This window comes from Pygoscelis adeliae, unplaced genomic scaffold (assembly GCF_000699105.1).
Source record: "Pygoscelis adeliae isolate BGI_AS28 unplaced genomic scaffold, ASM69910v1 Scaffold7, whole genome shotgun sequence".
In the NCBI taxonomy this organism is placed as follows: domain Eukaryota; kingdom Metazoa; phylum Chordata; class Aves; order Sphenisciformes; family Spheniscidae; genus Pygoscelis; species Pygoscelis adeliae.
The window spans coordinates 456,291-471,241 of NW_008825268.1; the positions used below are offsets into that span (position 1 = coordinate 456,291).

Consider the following 14,951-nt stretch of genomic DNA (forward strand, 5'->3'; position numbering starts at 1 on the left):
CACTGGAACAGGTTGCCCAGAGAAGTTGTGGATGCCCCATCCTGGAAGTGTTCAAGGCCAGGTTGGATGGGGCTTTGAACAACCAAGTCTAGCGGAAGGTGTCCCTGCGCATGGCAGGGGCGTTGGAACAGATGATCTTCAAGGTCCCTTCCAACCCAAACCATTCTATGATTCTATGAAGGTTTGAGTTTAAAAACTGGCTGAGTGTGGAAGTTGGCACCAGGTCTACAGAAATACAGTCACTAAAGAGGATGCACTCAACATGCTGGAGGACAAATCCACCCTCCAGAGGGACCTGCATGGGCTGGAGGAAAGGCCGACAGCAACCTCAGGAGGCTCAGCAAGGCCAAATGCAAAGCCCTGCCCCTGGGACACACTCAGCCCCTGCACAGCGACAGTCCCAGATGCTGGGCTGTGGATTGCTCTGCTGGGAAGGCCTCAGGGCAAGGAGAGGCTGAGGAACAGGGCCTGTTGGTAGAGAGGAGGTGGCTTTAGGGGGACCTAAAAGCAGCCCCCCAATACTGATGAGGAGGTTACCAAGAAGACAGAGCCTTCTCGGAGGTGCACAGCAAGAGAACGTGAGGTTGAGTTCATAAGCTGAAAGGTGGGATGTCTGACTGCATATATGGAAAAAGATTACCATGTCGGTAACTAAGCTTTGGAGGATCCAACATCACTTGATGACAATCTTAAAATAAATTCACGATTGACAAAACTGAAGCCTTACAAAATTGATCGCAGTAACAATGAAATCACTTGAACAGTACCATTTAATGCAGGCAAATACCGGGGTCCTAACTCTGAAAAGTTAACGTCACACAAGGTGGCAGACAGCATCCTCTGTCACTGAAAAGGTCTTTTGATGAAAACAACCAATTACAACATAGGTCTCCAGATCAATTCTGTAGCTGGTAAGAAGGTAGGTTTTGGATACGTAAGTAGAGGGCTAGCAAGCCTGAATATTAAGCTAATATCTTTACCTAGCATTTGTGAAAATGTATGTTTGATGACTCTGCCCAAATTTATTGTACAACCTTCCAAAAAGTTACTGACATCTTGCAAAGTGTGTGGGGAAGAACTGTAGAATTACTCAAGCTGTATAAACAATTGTACATACTTTAAAAAATAATTCGTTTAAAAGTGACTTGATGATCACTGGCTGAAGGAAGCCACAAGGGAAGAGGTTCAGTAACTCACAGCTCCTTCCTTGAGCTGAAGGAGGCCCCCCAAGGGCTGGAAGCTGAAGCTGCGCTAACTCAGATCTCAGACAAGACACAGTTTTTTAAAGCAATTAATTGAACAACTTGAGCTCTGAATTTTGTATAATTTTTACATCCTAGAACAAGGCCACTTTCCCAAAAACTACAACTACATGCTCATGTATAAGCCATAGATTTGATGCAAAAATTAAGAGGTTCCTTATGCAGGAAGAGATCATAACTGACCCTCACAGCCTGATCTGTAACACAAACATTCACAGCACAACTGTTTTCCAAGATTCAATAATAAGGATTTGATATCTACGATATGACTTCTTCCAGCATCTGCAAGGCGGCAGTCATTTTTGATGACTTAATACCAGCCTACGGAACTGAACAAACTTCAGTTTCACATTTTCAATAACCAGAGGCAGGTTTCAGATTAGCTGTTAACCTCTTGGGCAGCCACACTTAGCCTGGAATGTCAGCAAAGGGATCCCAGGATTTGAAATCTGAAATGACATCAGTGAAATACTGAGTCATCTCCTCCAGGAGAACCACAGAAGACAGCTCAATGTACATTTGCTTTGGCTGTTACAAGCCATATACTCCCACGCTGTCAAATGACCAGAGTCATTCCCTTACAGTATCTGTTAGACACAGATGTTTGTATACAAAACTATTTGTATATAGATATATTTGCACATCTGTTTGTACATAGACTGTGCATGTAGGCATATATATTATGTATACACTATTTGTATAATTGTATTACACACATAAAAATGTCTTGGGGAAAATTCATTAGCATTCCCATATTAATCATATTGTGCATTGCAAGTGTTTTCTTAAGAGACAGGACAGGACCACAGCAGTCTCACTTCACAACAACGTGCTTATACACTACATGACATCTATGCCCAAGAGAGACAAAAACTAACTCACGGTGCAATTGCATCCTTTGAGGCTAATTGTAAAAGCATCTATTTCTCTCCCTTGCATAATTTATTCTCTCCAGACAAGCATTATTGGTTTTGTCCTGATGTTGCTGTAAGACATACTATGGAAAATCTAGCACTACCTGGTGCTGTCACTATCAATGAAATACCTAAACTAAATTCAGGTAAGCTCCAAAAAAAACTTAACATGGCAGAACATGAATTTTACAAATACCTGTGGAGACTACTTAGAGTTTACTAAATAAAAAAATGTTTGTTCCAAAACTATTTTTAATTTAGAAGACTGTCAAAAAACCCACTCAATTTCCCTTTCACTTCTTCCACAGCTGCTTTTATCTGAAAAAAGACTTCCATGCTATTAGTGTAGCAGTACATATTTTGAGTGCTCACCTTTCTGTTTTTGAGGGAGGTGCATTTTTAAAAGCAGATAACATTCTTCCTTTCTGTGGATTCCCAAGGTTTCCAATTACTGAATGAGGTTGAGAGATGCAGGAGAGTGATTTCTTAGCATTTTGTCACTCTTTGGGAATTACAGGACATTACTGTCTGGCTGGTCTGAGCTCTAACAATTTACTCGAAGCACTGGTAAGGCTCACCTACCACAGCCTCAGCACATCTGACACACGACTGTACTAGTACTATGGGAGCATCTCTCCTCACAAAAACCTACCCAGGCACCAGACAAACCACTTTCCTTCTGGCATTAGAAGAAATCAAGTGCCAAATTCAACACTCAGCAATAGGTGTGTAGCCTCACCGTTTCCAAAGAGCTACAAATTTCTCTGGCAAGATATTAGATAATAATTCAGTCTAACAATGCAAACAAAGTAAATGATTCAGCCTGCTACCTTCACTACGCTCGTTTTGTTTCTCAGGCTGTACCTCTGTGACTTTCAGTGTTTTATGGCTTGGAAGGCTTCCTGGCACTCTTTGCTACAATGATATAACAAAACCATTAAAAGAAACCTCTTCCAGAGTACGTGTCTACCATATTTTTCTCATGTTAGGCTTACAGTCTCATCCCAGACCTGCAAACACTGACAAATACCAGAATAGCTACAAAATCTCATTAAACAAGAAAATAGCTAGAAAGATTAACTTGCCATCCTGATGTTTCCTCTTGAAAAAATGAGATAAATTAGGTGCACTGCCCGACACTACATTTTCAATGAACCCTTCAATCAACATTTACCTGGAAGCTTTCTTCAATCTTTAAGGTTAACTTCAACAAAAGTATCAGAAGAGTTTAATTAAAACAAGAGAACTTGAACATGCCAAGTGTAACTTTTATATGCTTGAGGTATGCATCTATATAATGTAATGTGACACAACTTCAGAGGTCCATACAAGGGGGAAGTTAGTACTTTGTTCACCTCTACCTCCATGCTCAATCTCACAGATGTTCATCAGGCCACTAATCAATACCATGTTTTACTTTGCCCAGTCCATAATACACACAGAACATACAGGATCAGTAAAAAGAAAATAAACTTTCCACTCCTGTCTTTCAAATGTGCCCAGATCTCTCCTGGCTTAATGAAAGCATGCAACATGTACGATTTGTGAAAAAAAAGTTGCATTTTGAAAGAGACAGAAGGATGAGATCTTTTTGCATGCCTTTTAAGGTAAAGGCTACTCATTTAACTGCGCCAAACCAATTCACTATCATTTGCTGCACAGAACATGTACAACTTCAGGGAAAATCTCAGAAACAAGAAGGAAAAGATGATCTGTTTTGGGGATATGACTACATTATGGTCAACAATTCTAGCATATGGTGAATAACACTACTGTGTTGAGTTTACTTTCCCACACAGAGCACATCTTGTTTGAGTAACTGGTTGCTGATACAATGAGTCACTCAACTGCCTGAAGTACCAGCTTGAATGCTTTAAAAGGACTGACTGGGAATTGCCAAGTACAGTATGTGTATTTGTTTAGGAACAACATGCTTTAAATAAATTGCTGACTTACCTTGTCACGCAAATGATGCTCTGCAGCCTCAATATTCAAAGGATCGTCAAAATTCAAAAGATCCTGGAAAAGAAACAGAGAACATTATAGGGTTCCCACTCACTGCGTCATATAAGGAATCCAAAGCCCTAATGAACAAGATAATGAAACAAAGCAAACAAGACCAGCAAGTATAGTGCCATTTTCTCACTACCTTGACAGGTATCCCTGCCAAAGGTAGATGCAAATGAGTTTGATGAGTGCAAACCAAATCACAAGTCAATTAACGGACAACAGCAGCAAGGCATTCGACCCCATCTGGTGGCACACCACACACAGCCCCGTGACACTTCTCTGTGGCAGTGATGCATTTCTATTTGAAGACTGAGACAGTTTTAAATCAAATTTTGAAGGAACATTCAAAGTTGCAGAAGGCACAATTCCTGTTGATTTTTGTTCAAGGGTAAAGTAAAACCTTAAAGAACCCTGCAAACAGCCTGGTGATAAAGCAGGAAGAGCTTCCTTAATACCATCTCCATAGCAAAGCAATTTAACTCTCTCTGTGAAGAAACTACATAACCTGGAGCCTGACAGACAGGAAAGTTCAGTGCAATGGGAAAAACAGGGCTGAGGAAAGGGAGTGCAAAGCTAAGGGCATGTGGGGCCAGGGAGCAGAAATAATCAAAATAAATCTCAGGTCTGTCAGTTTAATCTCAATAAATATTAACTTCGGAAGGAGAAACGGTCTAGGGTTAAAACCAAAGGAAGCCAAGATGCTGATAAAAGAGGAATTATCATAAAAAAAATAACATTGAATCACAACCCCCCCTATTCTGCCTGCAGCCCAGATCACTTTCCCCAGTTTAAGGTTAGCCTGTGACAGCAGTGAAATGCCATTGTTTCACAAGCATGAAAGGCTCCTGTCACTCTCTGACTCGTTTTCAAGCAGCAAACCTCCCATTTCATTCAAACCAGGACACCAATCCACCTCATTTTCACTCACTTCAAGAAAACCCCAAAAGAATCTGCAAGGCCAGTACAATCCAATGCCAGCTTTTCAAAGCCTAATTATTTATAAGCAGCTGGGAGTGAGGGAAATCCAAGAGGCAAGCTGGGAAGCCCAGCTCTTACCGGCCATGACAAATCCCCGTGGTCTCCAAAGCATGACCATCGCTCTTTGCAGCTGTTTGCCCAACAGATTATTTTTACATGCAGTTCTGCCTCTGAAGGCACTCCTTTGTACCTCCAGTGGATTTCGCTTTCTTCCAGTTACTTAGCATGCAGTGGCAGACTAACTGTGAAATGCAATTACTCTTTGTTGAAAAGGCAAATGCTCTCCAATCTTCTAAATCAATTTACCAAAGAAGTTGTTGAAACAAATCATGCTTTTGGATGCCAGGAAAGCATAGGAGATTGTAGCCAGTCACTGGCTTGATCTATGCTAGAGGTTTTAGAAATGCACCATGATCCTGGTGATAGTGCTGGGAGCACAGTCACTGCTCCGCCCTTCCTCCTGCAGATAGCGGTGGAAGGAATTTCTCTCTCCAAAAACAGGCTGGGGCTAGTGAAGCCCACAGCTATGCTCCTCATCCAAAGCTTTTCACAGCCTCCTCTGTACACCCTGGAGTGGCTGGGGTAGTTCTCTCCAGAGTCGATAACAAACGTGGTGACCAAGTTAGTGCCTTTCTTTGCGTTCTCCTGACCTTCCTACCCAGCAGCAATGGCTGTGGAAGGGGACCATAATCCTGGACTTCCTAAAAAAAGGCAGCTTTTGTACAGTAAAAACTTAGCGTCTCTCTGCTTTTAGGGCAAAAGCAGCTGTTGCATCCTGCCTGCCTCTTGCAGCTTCCTGCCCTCTCCTCCATTTTCAAGTTGCTCCTGTAATTAGGAGGCACAGGTTTCTTGCTCCTGTCAATCTAAGGAAAAGGGGGAAAATGGAATCCCTGAACAAAATCATATCATTTCTGTGGCAAGGCAGGGTTTATGCAAATTCTGCAGGTGGGTACCAAGGCCCTTGAACAGGAATATAAGTGTTCAAAACAGGAATGAGCCTGCAGGGCAGCCATTTATTCCTAAACATCATTTTTAAAAAACATAACACCAACACAATTCCTTCTTAGAGCAATATGAATTTCTATTTCCTGCAGACCAGCGGAAGGAATTTCATACTGTGTGGAAGACCCCAAGTAACTTGTTACCAAAATAGCCCATAGTAGATTTGTAACCAAAAGTAAAAACAATGTACAAAAAAGCTGGCATTTCAGACCATCTGTATGAGTCTTGCAGTTATACAAACAAAAGCACAAACTGATTTCATACTTGTACAACAGCCACTGAAGCCAAAGGAAATAATGACCTTAAGTTTAAGAGGCAACAGATGGGGTTCACATTAGGTGATGCTGAAACCAAACCAGGCAGGAAAAAGGAAAGTGGATATGCAAAATATTCATTTACTTACAGTAAATAAAGAGTTTAACCCCCAGACAACATCCTGCAAAGGAAAAGCACAGTCAGTTAGACATGCATTTCAGGTGTTTTGAACAGGTTCACATACTTTATTTTTTCTATTAATCCATGAAATTACTGGAAATCAAATCTAGATTAACGGTGATGTTTTACTAATTTAAATCAAAATATTGAAAAAGCTTTCCCATTTCATGGAAGCCTGATATTTAGAAGTCACCAAAAAACAAATACTGCATATTCAAATACAAGTTCAGATCTTTCTGTGTGTATAGGAGCCTTATTCCTGTTGCTTCTCTGCTAAAGGAGAGGAATAATACCTTATATATGCCACCAACTGACTGCACTGATTAGTTCAAAGGGTGGGTACAAAACTTAATTCAGCAATCCATTCTTAAAAAATTAAAACGGTGTCAGACAAGTATTTGAAACTGTGTCAAAATATCAGAGAAAAGAGATTTAGGTGTAGTATGAGTATGGAGAAATACCATTCTTATATGAGCATATGTCTCAAATAATTTTGCTGCTTTTAAGTATCTATTTAAACACAGCTGAATAGAGAGGGTTTGCAATTCCTGCAAACAGGAAGCTTCAGGGGAATCTGCCTCCAAATGGTGTTATCAAACACAACTTATTTTGGGATGGGCATCTCCAAAAGGGTTCCACTAGCACTGACCTAAGAGTCCACATCCTCATTTACAACCTTCAGAGAATAAGAAAATGCAAAAGATCCAAATACTATAGAAAGAGACTTAAAAGCATCACCAACCACCAACTCCAAGGCTAAGCTTTTCTACCTAGAGGAAAGACTATTTTCTTTAGTAGCAGCATAAATAAGCTACCCTACTGCAAAATCCCACTGAAGTCTGGGCACTGGAGCTCACACCTACAAGACAGTTAAGTAAGATCAGCATTGCACCTCCTGCCCTTACAGCCTGCTAGCCCTTGACGGCCTACACATGAAAACCACACCGCCCAGATTTCCAGTAGCAGGACAAACACTGCACATCAATCTTTTCATGGCTAAAACGTACCTTTCACAATAAAGATAAAGCCTCAAAGTAAAAAATTCCTATCCACGGCAAAGAACTTCAATAAATGAGCGTATTTCAGTTTGTTTCCTGTTCAGGCCCTCTGCTGAGAGTGCTGGACCACAGAAATCCATATCCCTTAAGAACACTATTCAATTATGCCCTAATGAAAAAGACGTGATGTCAGCATTATTCAGACAACAGCCTCTCACGATCCAATTTTCCTTTGATCTTGCACAAACAACCTACTCAGTCTATCTGCTTTTAATAACTGTGAATCTGCCCAGCAAAGCTGATATTGTCAGACACAGTTTTCAGTTTCAGCATCTTCTCCTAATGGAGCTTCTGAAATCATCAGGTGTGGCAAAGACAGCGACTATTTCAAATTTACTCATGTTCAGTGGCAGCACAGACACAAAAACTGCAAAAAAGGACACACCCAAGACACGTAAGAATTACAGTTATCCATGCGTTTTAAGACTATAGTGCTGAGCAGTCATCCCCACTCCCAAACGACCATGCTGTCCGTTCCTTGGCAAGTGTGAGAAAATGGACTATTTCCAATAACGGATGAAAGTTACCGTTTTACCCTTTATTTAAGTTCTGTGCTTGTTCAACTACAACTACTGTCACAGAAACTGGGCATAGCAGAGGTTAGCAAAACATAGTATTAAGGAAACCTGTACTGAGCAATCCTGGGGATAAACTATTTGCACAGTGCAGTGGTGCTAGCGAAAAAATAAGCTGGAGTCACTGATTAAAGGAGGATTTCAGTGGTGTGTAGAGCCTGGAGAGTAGGAACAGGCATGAAGGTCTCAGCTTCCACTTCACTCTCCTGCATTCAGGCATGAGAGGGTGCACAGCACAGCACAGGCTGCCACGGTGTCACCGCTCTCAGTGTCTGCTCCGCTCCAGTGCCCCTACGTACGCTGCCCCTGGCACGGATGCAGCCCAAGGACTGACTGATGCAGGGTGTGTAACCAGGGACAGCTGAGAGTGCCTCTGTCTCCAGCCAGCCACTCTGCCCCAGCAGATGCTCTGACCCCTGAAGATCAGGAGCCCCTTCCACTGCTGCCCTCAAAGGCTGTATTGTCCTTCAGGGAGGCAGAGTGAATGTCTTGGGGGTGTTAAGAAGTTCTTGCATCCGATTTTAACCCACTGTGTGTTTCCCACAACCTTTGATAATGGTACCTTACTAAAGCATGGTAATTTGCTTTCTTCCACTTGAAGAAGCAGGAATAAATTAACTTTAAGGGTCATCTTTCATCTACACCATGTGACAGCAGACTGTAGCTGGAGAATGTGATGCAGAATTACAATACTGACCATTAAAAAACATCCTAAAGAGGTACGAAGAGCTCACACTAGCACACTGGGGTCTGTCTATTTCTAAATCCTGCCTGAACACCAAAATGGCATTCACAGGGTTGCAAACTGTTCAACCACTTATCAGCATGGCTAACAAGAAACAAACAAAAGAGCAACTCAGTCACACTGATTCTGAAATCTTGAAGAGTTCACCTTCTCTTTACATTTAACAGTGCTGAAGCCCCCAGTATCCCCGAGCCTCCCGAGTAGGACACTTGCAGATTGTATCTCCAGACAAAACAGCTTCTACTCCAATACAAGCAGCGATGAGCCATACCTTACAAAAGTAAATGTTGCAACTCAAAACAGAAATGTAAATTATATCAAATTATTTTCCCCTTCTGTAAACACCTGCTTTTGAAGTTCACCTAAATTGCTCCCAAATTCTCATTCGCTGAACCCTGGTTTTAAGGCTTTGGGACACTTGACTTACTCAGACTGGCTTTGCACAGAGTTCTATCAAAAAAACAAAAAAAAAAACCAACCCGAAAAACAAACCCACAAAAAACCCAGCAAACACATCCGTAAGGCTGTGAGTTTTCAGAGTGCTGTACATTTTCACAGCCATTCTAGACACCAAAAAGCATAAAAGGATTATTATTATTATTATTACTGAATAACTTATGTGTGAAATTCTTAATATAATTTCTGATGTTTCCACCTATTCAAGTTTTATGATTTGCTGGATTCATTTTATACCCCTGCATGGCTCCATAAAAAATAATGCTAAATTACTACCAGAGGGCAACACTTTTTGTAATGAGTTTGAGGCTAGCCTGGATTTAAATCTAGGATATTGAGAAAGGGAAGTAGGATGGAACAGATGAGCAAAAGTGAAGCAAGTATTTAATATTTGAAAAACTTGACACTGTTGCATTGCAAAAATAATCACTCTGCATTATTGACTTCAGCAGAGCTGCTCGCTGCATGCAGATAAGCACTTGCCTGAACACTTGCCTCACATTTTCCTGACGAACTAAAGGGATCTGCAGGCCATCGAAGATCCTGTCAGATTTAACAGCTCAAAAACTTCTGTTTTCTTTTAATGTAATAAAGCATCATCCGTGGCTTCAAACATTTACTGAAGTTCTGGCTTAAATACTCTGAAAACAGAAAGTCAACCCTATGTACAAGAATTTTTAAAGGTTATCTTCACACATAGGAGCAGGGCAGATGTCACCTTAAAATGTTAATAATGCACACCTTTATGCCGTGCCACTTCAATGAGAGAATCTACTTGCAAGAGGAGAATCAGACATAGGGATCTGCCTGTTCGTATGGTGAATACCTGACAAGGCTGTTTCCTTTACAATGCTTCTTTTTGTCTACTTTCTTCTACATGCTTAACATCAAAGTTACAGAGTACAAGTAAACCTACTACTGAGGTAACCCCAGAGCAAAACCGAGGACCTCTTGCGCTTTTTGTAACAAAGCAGCACGGTCTGCTCAGGATAGACCCTGCGGAAAAGGCTGCAGAATTCCCCAAGCCGCTTTATCTGGTTTCTGCTCCAGCTGTGCCCAGGCAGGCCCTCTCCCTCTCCCGGAGGCTTTGCATCAGGACAGACATCACCCATGAGGTTAGATGCCTTTGTGAGCCAACTGCAGGTCTCAGGTAAGCAAGTGTTTTTAATTTCCCTCTACTATGTTAGTTCAGAAGATTCAAGTATCACACTTGAACTAAAGAGCAGTATCTGGTTAAATCCATAGTGGAAGAGGGGATAATGAAGGAAACGTTCTGCTCCTTGGCACTGTCACTATTTTGAGCTCAAGCATGGGGAAGTCAACACAAGCAAGTCAGAAGATCAACAGACTGTTATAAATAACCCTTTATAATTGCTCCTTTTCATTCTTGAGTATTTTTGGTTGCATTTGAGTGAAGTTATATTAAACCCCCGCCCACAGATTTATTTACAGCATGCCAAATGAGGGGAAAAAAAAATCTGCCACTGCAGCGATGTTTAAAGTTCAAGAGCAATGAATCAAATACTAAATACAGCTTTTGAAATAGCCTCTCTTGAGGCTAGAAAGTCTCGAAGCGTTGCATTTGTAGGAGGTCCTAACTCAGTTAATCACCAAATCTTCCCAAGTGGCAGTTCTCACAACCACTTCACAAAAGCAATGCCATTGAAACCATGTAACAGACAAGTGTTTAGCTATGCCTGCTGACGTTTGGAAATACAACCACACAGCACTTCTTTTGAAGAGAGAATAAACATGTAAATTGTAAATTATTATTTTCCTTTAACAGGCAAAGTATATTTAATACATTAATTTAAGCAGAGAACAAGCCAGACAAAAGCAGCTAATGAACTTTCAACAAGAGAAACTTCTTTAGAGATCCAAGGAGCATTTCTGATCTAATAGACTGATTAAATTAAAGCTCATTGCTAAACCATTTTTTATATACAAACAGTTTAACCCATTCAGATCAATGAAGGGAGCAGCAGTCATTCATATAAGCAGATGTCTGAAGCAATTTTTTTTTTTTTTTTTTTTTTTTTACAAACTGAAGCAGTAACTCCAATAAAACAAGTGCCAAACTTTGTACATCACAGTTTTGAAAAGGGCTTGAAATTATACCAAAAAACTCAGCATGCTGAAAGTCACGCCACTGCATGGCTGTCTCCTGGGGCAGCTCTCTGCTGTCCTGTCTGCCTACACACCAGTTCAAGATGGTTTTCCACTTCCATTCACTTTCTTCCATCGTCTCCTACAAACAAGCCCAGCTTCTTTCTCTCTCCATTGCAGCCTAGAAAACCAAGCATCCTTCGTCCCATGCAGTCCCCCTTCCCCAGGCTCTGTTGGACTTCCTTTCTGCCTCCTCAACACGCCTCCACAAACATCTCCAGTTTCTCCCCATGGACTAATCACCTGTTTGCAACCACTACAATGTAACTGACTGCACAAAACTTACTAGTCTAAGGGGTTAAAAAATAAAAAAGTATGTTTTCGTGCCAGAGATGGCAGGCACTTTTTTTGCTTACAAAAAAACTGCTTCCCTCCTAAACAGTCTTCTCCCAAATAAAATGTTCTCTTTTACATTTCCTCTCTGTCGTGGTTTAACCTCAGTCGGCAACTAAGCACCGCTGGCTCACTCCCCCCCGCCCCCCGGTGGGATGGGGGAGAGAATTGGAAAAGCACAAGTGAGAAAAACTCGTGGGTTGAGATAAAAACAGTTTAATAATTGAAATAAAATTATAATAATAATAATAATATGATGATGATAATAATAATACACAAAGCAAGTGATGCACAGTACAATTGCTCACCACCCACCGACCGATGCCCAGCCAGTCCCCGAGCAGTGGCCCCCCCGGCCAGCTTCCCCCAGTTTATGTACTGAGCATGACGTCACATGGTATGGAATGTCCCTTTGGCCAGTTTGGCTGTGCCCCCTCCCAGCTTCTTGTGCACCTCCAGCCTTCTCAGTCGGTAGAGCATGGGAAACCAAAAAGTCCTTGGCTAGTGTAAGCACTACCTGGCAACAACTGAAACATCGGTGCCTTATCAACTTTGTCCTCATCCTAAATCCAAAACACAGCTCTGTACCAGCTACTAAGAAGGAAATTAACTCTATCCCTGCCGAAACCAGGACACCTGTCCTGCTCCTCTCTAACCTTGCATATAACACTTCTACAGTATCTTGCAAAATTCCTGTAGCAGGTAAAACACCGTTTCCACCTGGAAGCTTTCTTTAATCAAGCACAAAGGCCATCTCAATTCTCATGTGCCTGCAACCCCAGCTCATGCTTCCCACCCAAACACAACAACAGTAGCTTACTTGGAGGGCTTTGGGTAATTTAAATGGCATGAACTGCTCCAGTTAGCAAACACAAAAAAAGGAGGAAGGCTGGAAAACGATTTCTTCTGTGCTCAAATATACTAGAGAGAAGAAAACAGGAACAATTATAGTCTGTTCTTCTCCCAGACCAAGACAGCTGTGAATTGCCAAGTATGCAAGAGCACTCGTCTAAAATCCCTTACTTTTGTCACTGACTCCTTGACATTTGTCCCCAAGGTTACTTCAGAGCAAACAGATAAATCTTTTATAAATTATTCCCAGGGGGATTCAGTGATAGCTTCTTAATGAACTACACTACAGTGATTACGAGCACTAACGCAACTGCCCTCCGGAGACCAGTCTACTCAACTGATTAAAGTTGACACAAACTGCATATTCAGAAATCAACAATTTGGGGAAAACAAGCATGGTTTAATTAGACTTATTAATGTACTGCACTGTTCTACTGAATCACTCTTTAAAAATGTGCTAGTAATAACAGCTACTGTATTTAAAACAAAGATTAGGCTTTGCCAGAAGTCATTAAAGAGAGAAAAAGAAAATTTTTGCAAATCTTACGAAGCAAAGTTTATTACAAGACATTGATTTGTGTAAGTATTTTCATCAGCCTGGGCAAGTACAGAGGTGAAGAAAAAATAAATCACTTCTTACAAAACTGATAAAGCCCATTTATAAAATCGAAATACAAGACAATGTATCCCTGCAAAAAAACTTCTTGAAGCTTATTTTAAGAAAAACAGAATAATGTCAGAGCTACATAGAAGATTGTATTCAGTGGCTTATAACTTCTCTTTACCAAATACCTGGTCTGAAGTTTTTGTCTGCTGCTTATTCAATTTTTAGAGGTGGAGAAGGCAAAGAAATGAAAGCAGTAACTATGGACATTTTAAGCACATTAGAGCACAAAGATATTGAAGAATATAAATCTTTTGCACTGCACCTTTCTTTAGATGACCTCCTTTACAGAGGGAGACTCGAACCATTGAAAGGTACCTTGCGGTAAAGCTGTGCCTTTTCAACAGACACAAATACCTATCTAAATTGTGATCAACAAGGGCATTCAGAAACCCCTTTGACTGTGACAACTAAATCTCCCTCGCTTGGTTTTCGCTGAACAGGCACAGGCTCTCCCCAGTCCCCGGTGCCGATCAGACCTGTGAGGGACGGCCCAGCCCTCGTGAGAACCACCCTGGGCCAGGCACTTGCACAGTGAGCAGGGCACCAACGAACCGGTCTGTGTCCGGTTCAGAGCAGCAGTGCCATCCTGAAGCAGAACCTGCCCCTGTCCCCGCTGTCCGTGGGGTCAGAGCAGTTGTGTTTGAGTAAACTTCTGGATAAAGCCAGGCCGGATGTCCTGCTGCAGACGCATATCACGTGGGCTCCAGCACCGAGCAGGGATGCAGAGATCTGGACCAACAAAGAGGACACTACCCTCCAAATCATACCAAAAAGGCGGCTCTGAACCACTGGGAGCTCCTACAACACCCTGAAGTACTTCTTACATTATGGAAAGAGACAAACGGTGCACGTCCTTTCATGTTTGCTGACAACCAAGAGCCCTCAAATGGTTCTGACTCTTCTGTCTTTCCTCATCTACATCTTTACTGGCTCAAAAATCTCTCTCTTCCGTACCTGCCTCTACCTTCTGCTGCCACTCCCTACCCCCTTGCTAAAATTACTTTTTCTTCTGTATTTATTATCCCCTTGTGTTTCACTGCTTCCCTAGAGCTGTCTTCTGCAATGCTGATATCCCCTTCAGTATCCCAAAAAATACGAGAAGGTGTGCAGCTTAGGCCCTGATTTTTGGTTTTGGTTTGTGGGGGTGGTAGTTCTGCTCCTGCTGCACTGACAAGAACAGAGGAGAGCTTTGAAGGAGTCCACTGTACTTGCGACATAAAGCAGTTTGCAGCAAATCAGTGCCCTTACCTTCAAGGACATGCAATGGCCAACAGGCTTGCTTTTCTGTCCTTCACAGATTCCTTTGATCAAGACCCGCAGTACTCATATCACACCCTTTCAGCAAATAAAGACTAAGTCTTCAGGGAATAAAGTACAAGACTAAACACTCGCACTGACCTATTTCTGTTATGCTGCAGGTATAGCTCCCTGCTGCTGTGGTGGCCTTTCCCTAAAGCTGTTTGCTTGCAACCGTATGTTGTATTTTGTTACTCACTGT

At 41.7% G+C, this 14,951-nt stretch overlaps 1 protein-coding gene across 2 annotated transcripts in view; it reads right to left on the reverse strand.

Moving 5' to 3' along the window:
* UBE2F (ubiquitin-conjugating enzyme E2F (putative)) overlaps positions 1 to 14,951 on the reverse strand; it is an 87,366-nt gene that overhangs the window by 28,185 nt on the left and 44,230 nt on the right. The window contains exons 7-8 of one of the 2 annotated variants that reach the window (XM_009329636.1): positions 6,570 to 6,602; positions 4,133 to 4,195 (exon numbers count right to left, since the gene is read on the reverse strand). In XM_009329636.1, coding sequence (XP_009327911.1) covers positions 4,133 to 4,195; positions 6,570 to 6,602 — 96 coding nt within the window. The remainder of the gene's footprint in view (positions 1 to 4,132; positions 4,196 to 6,569; positions 6,603 to 14,951) is intronic. The other variant, XM_009329637.1, reaches the window with a different exon arrangement.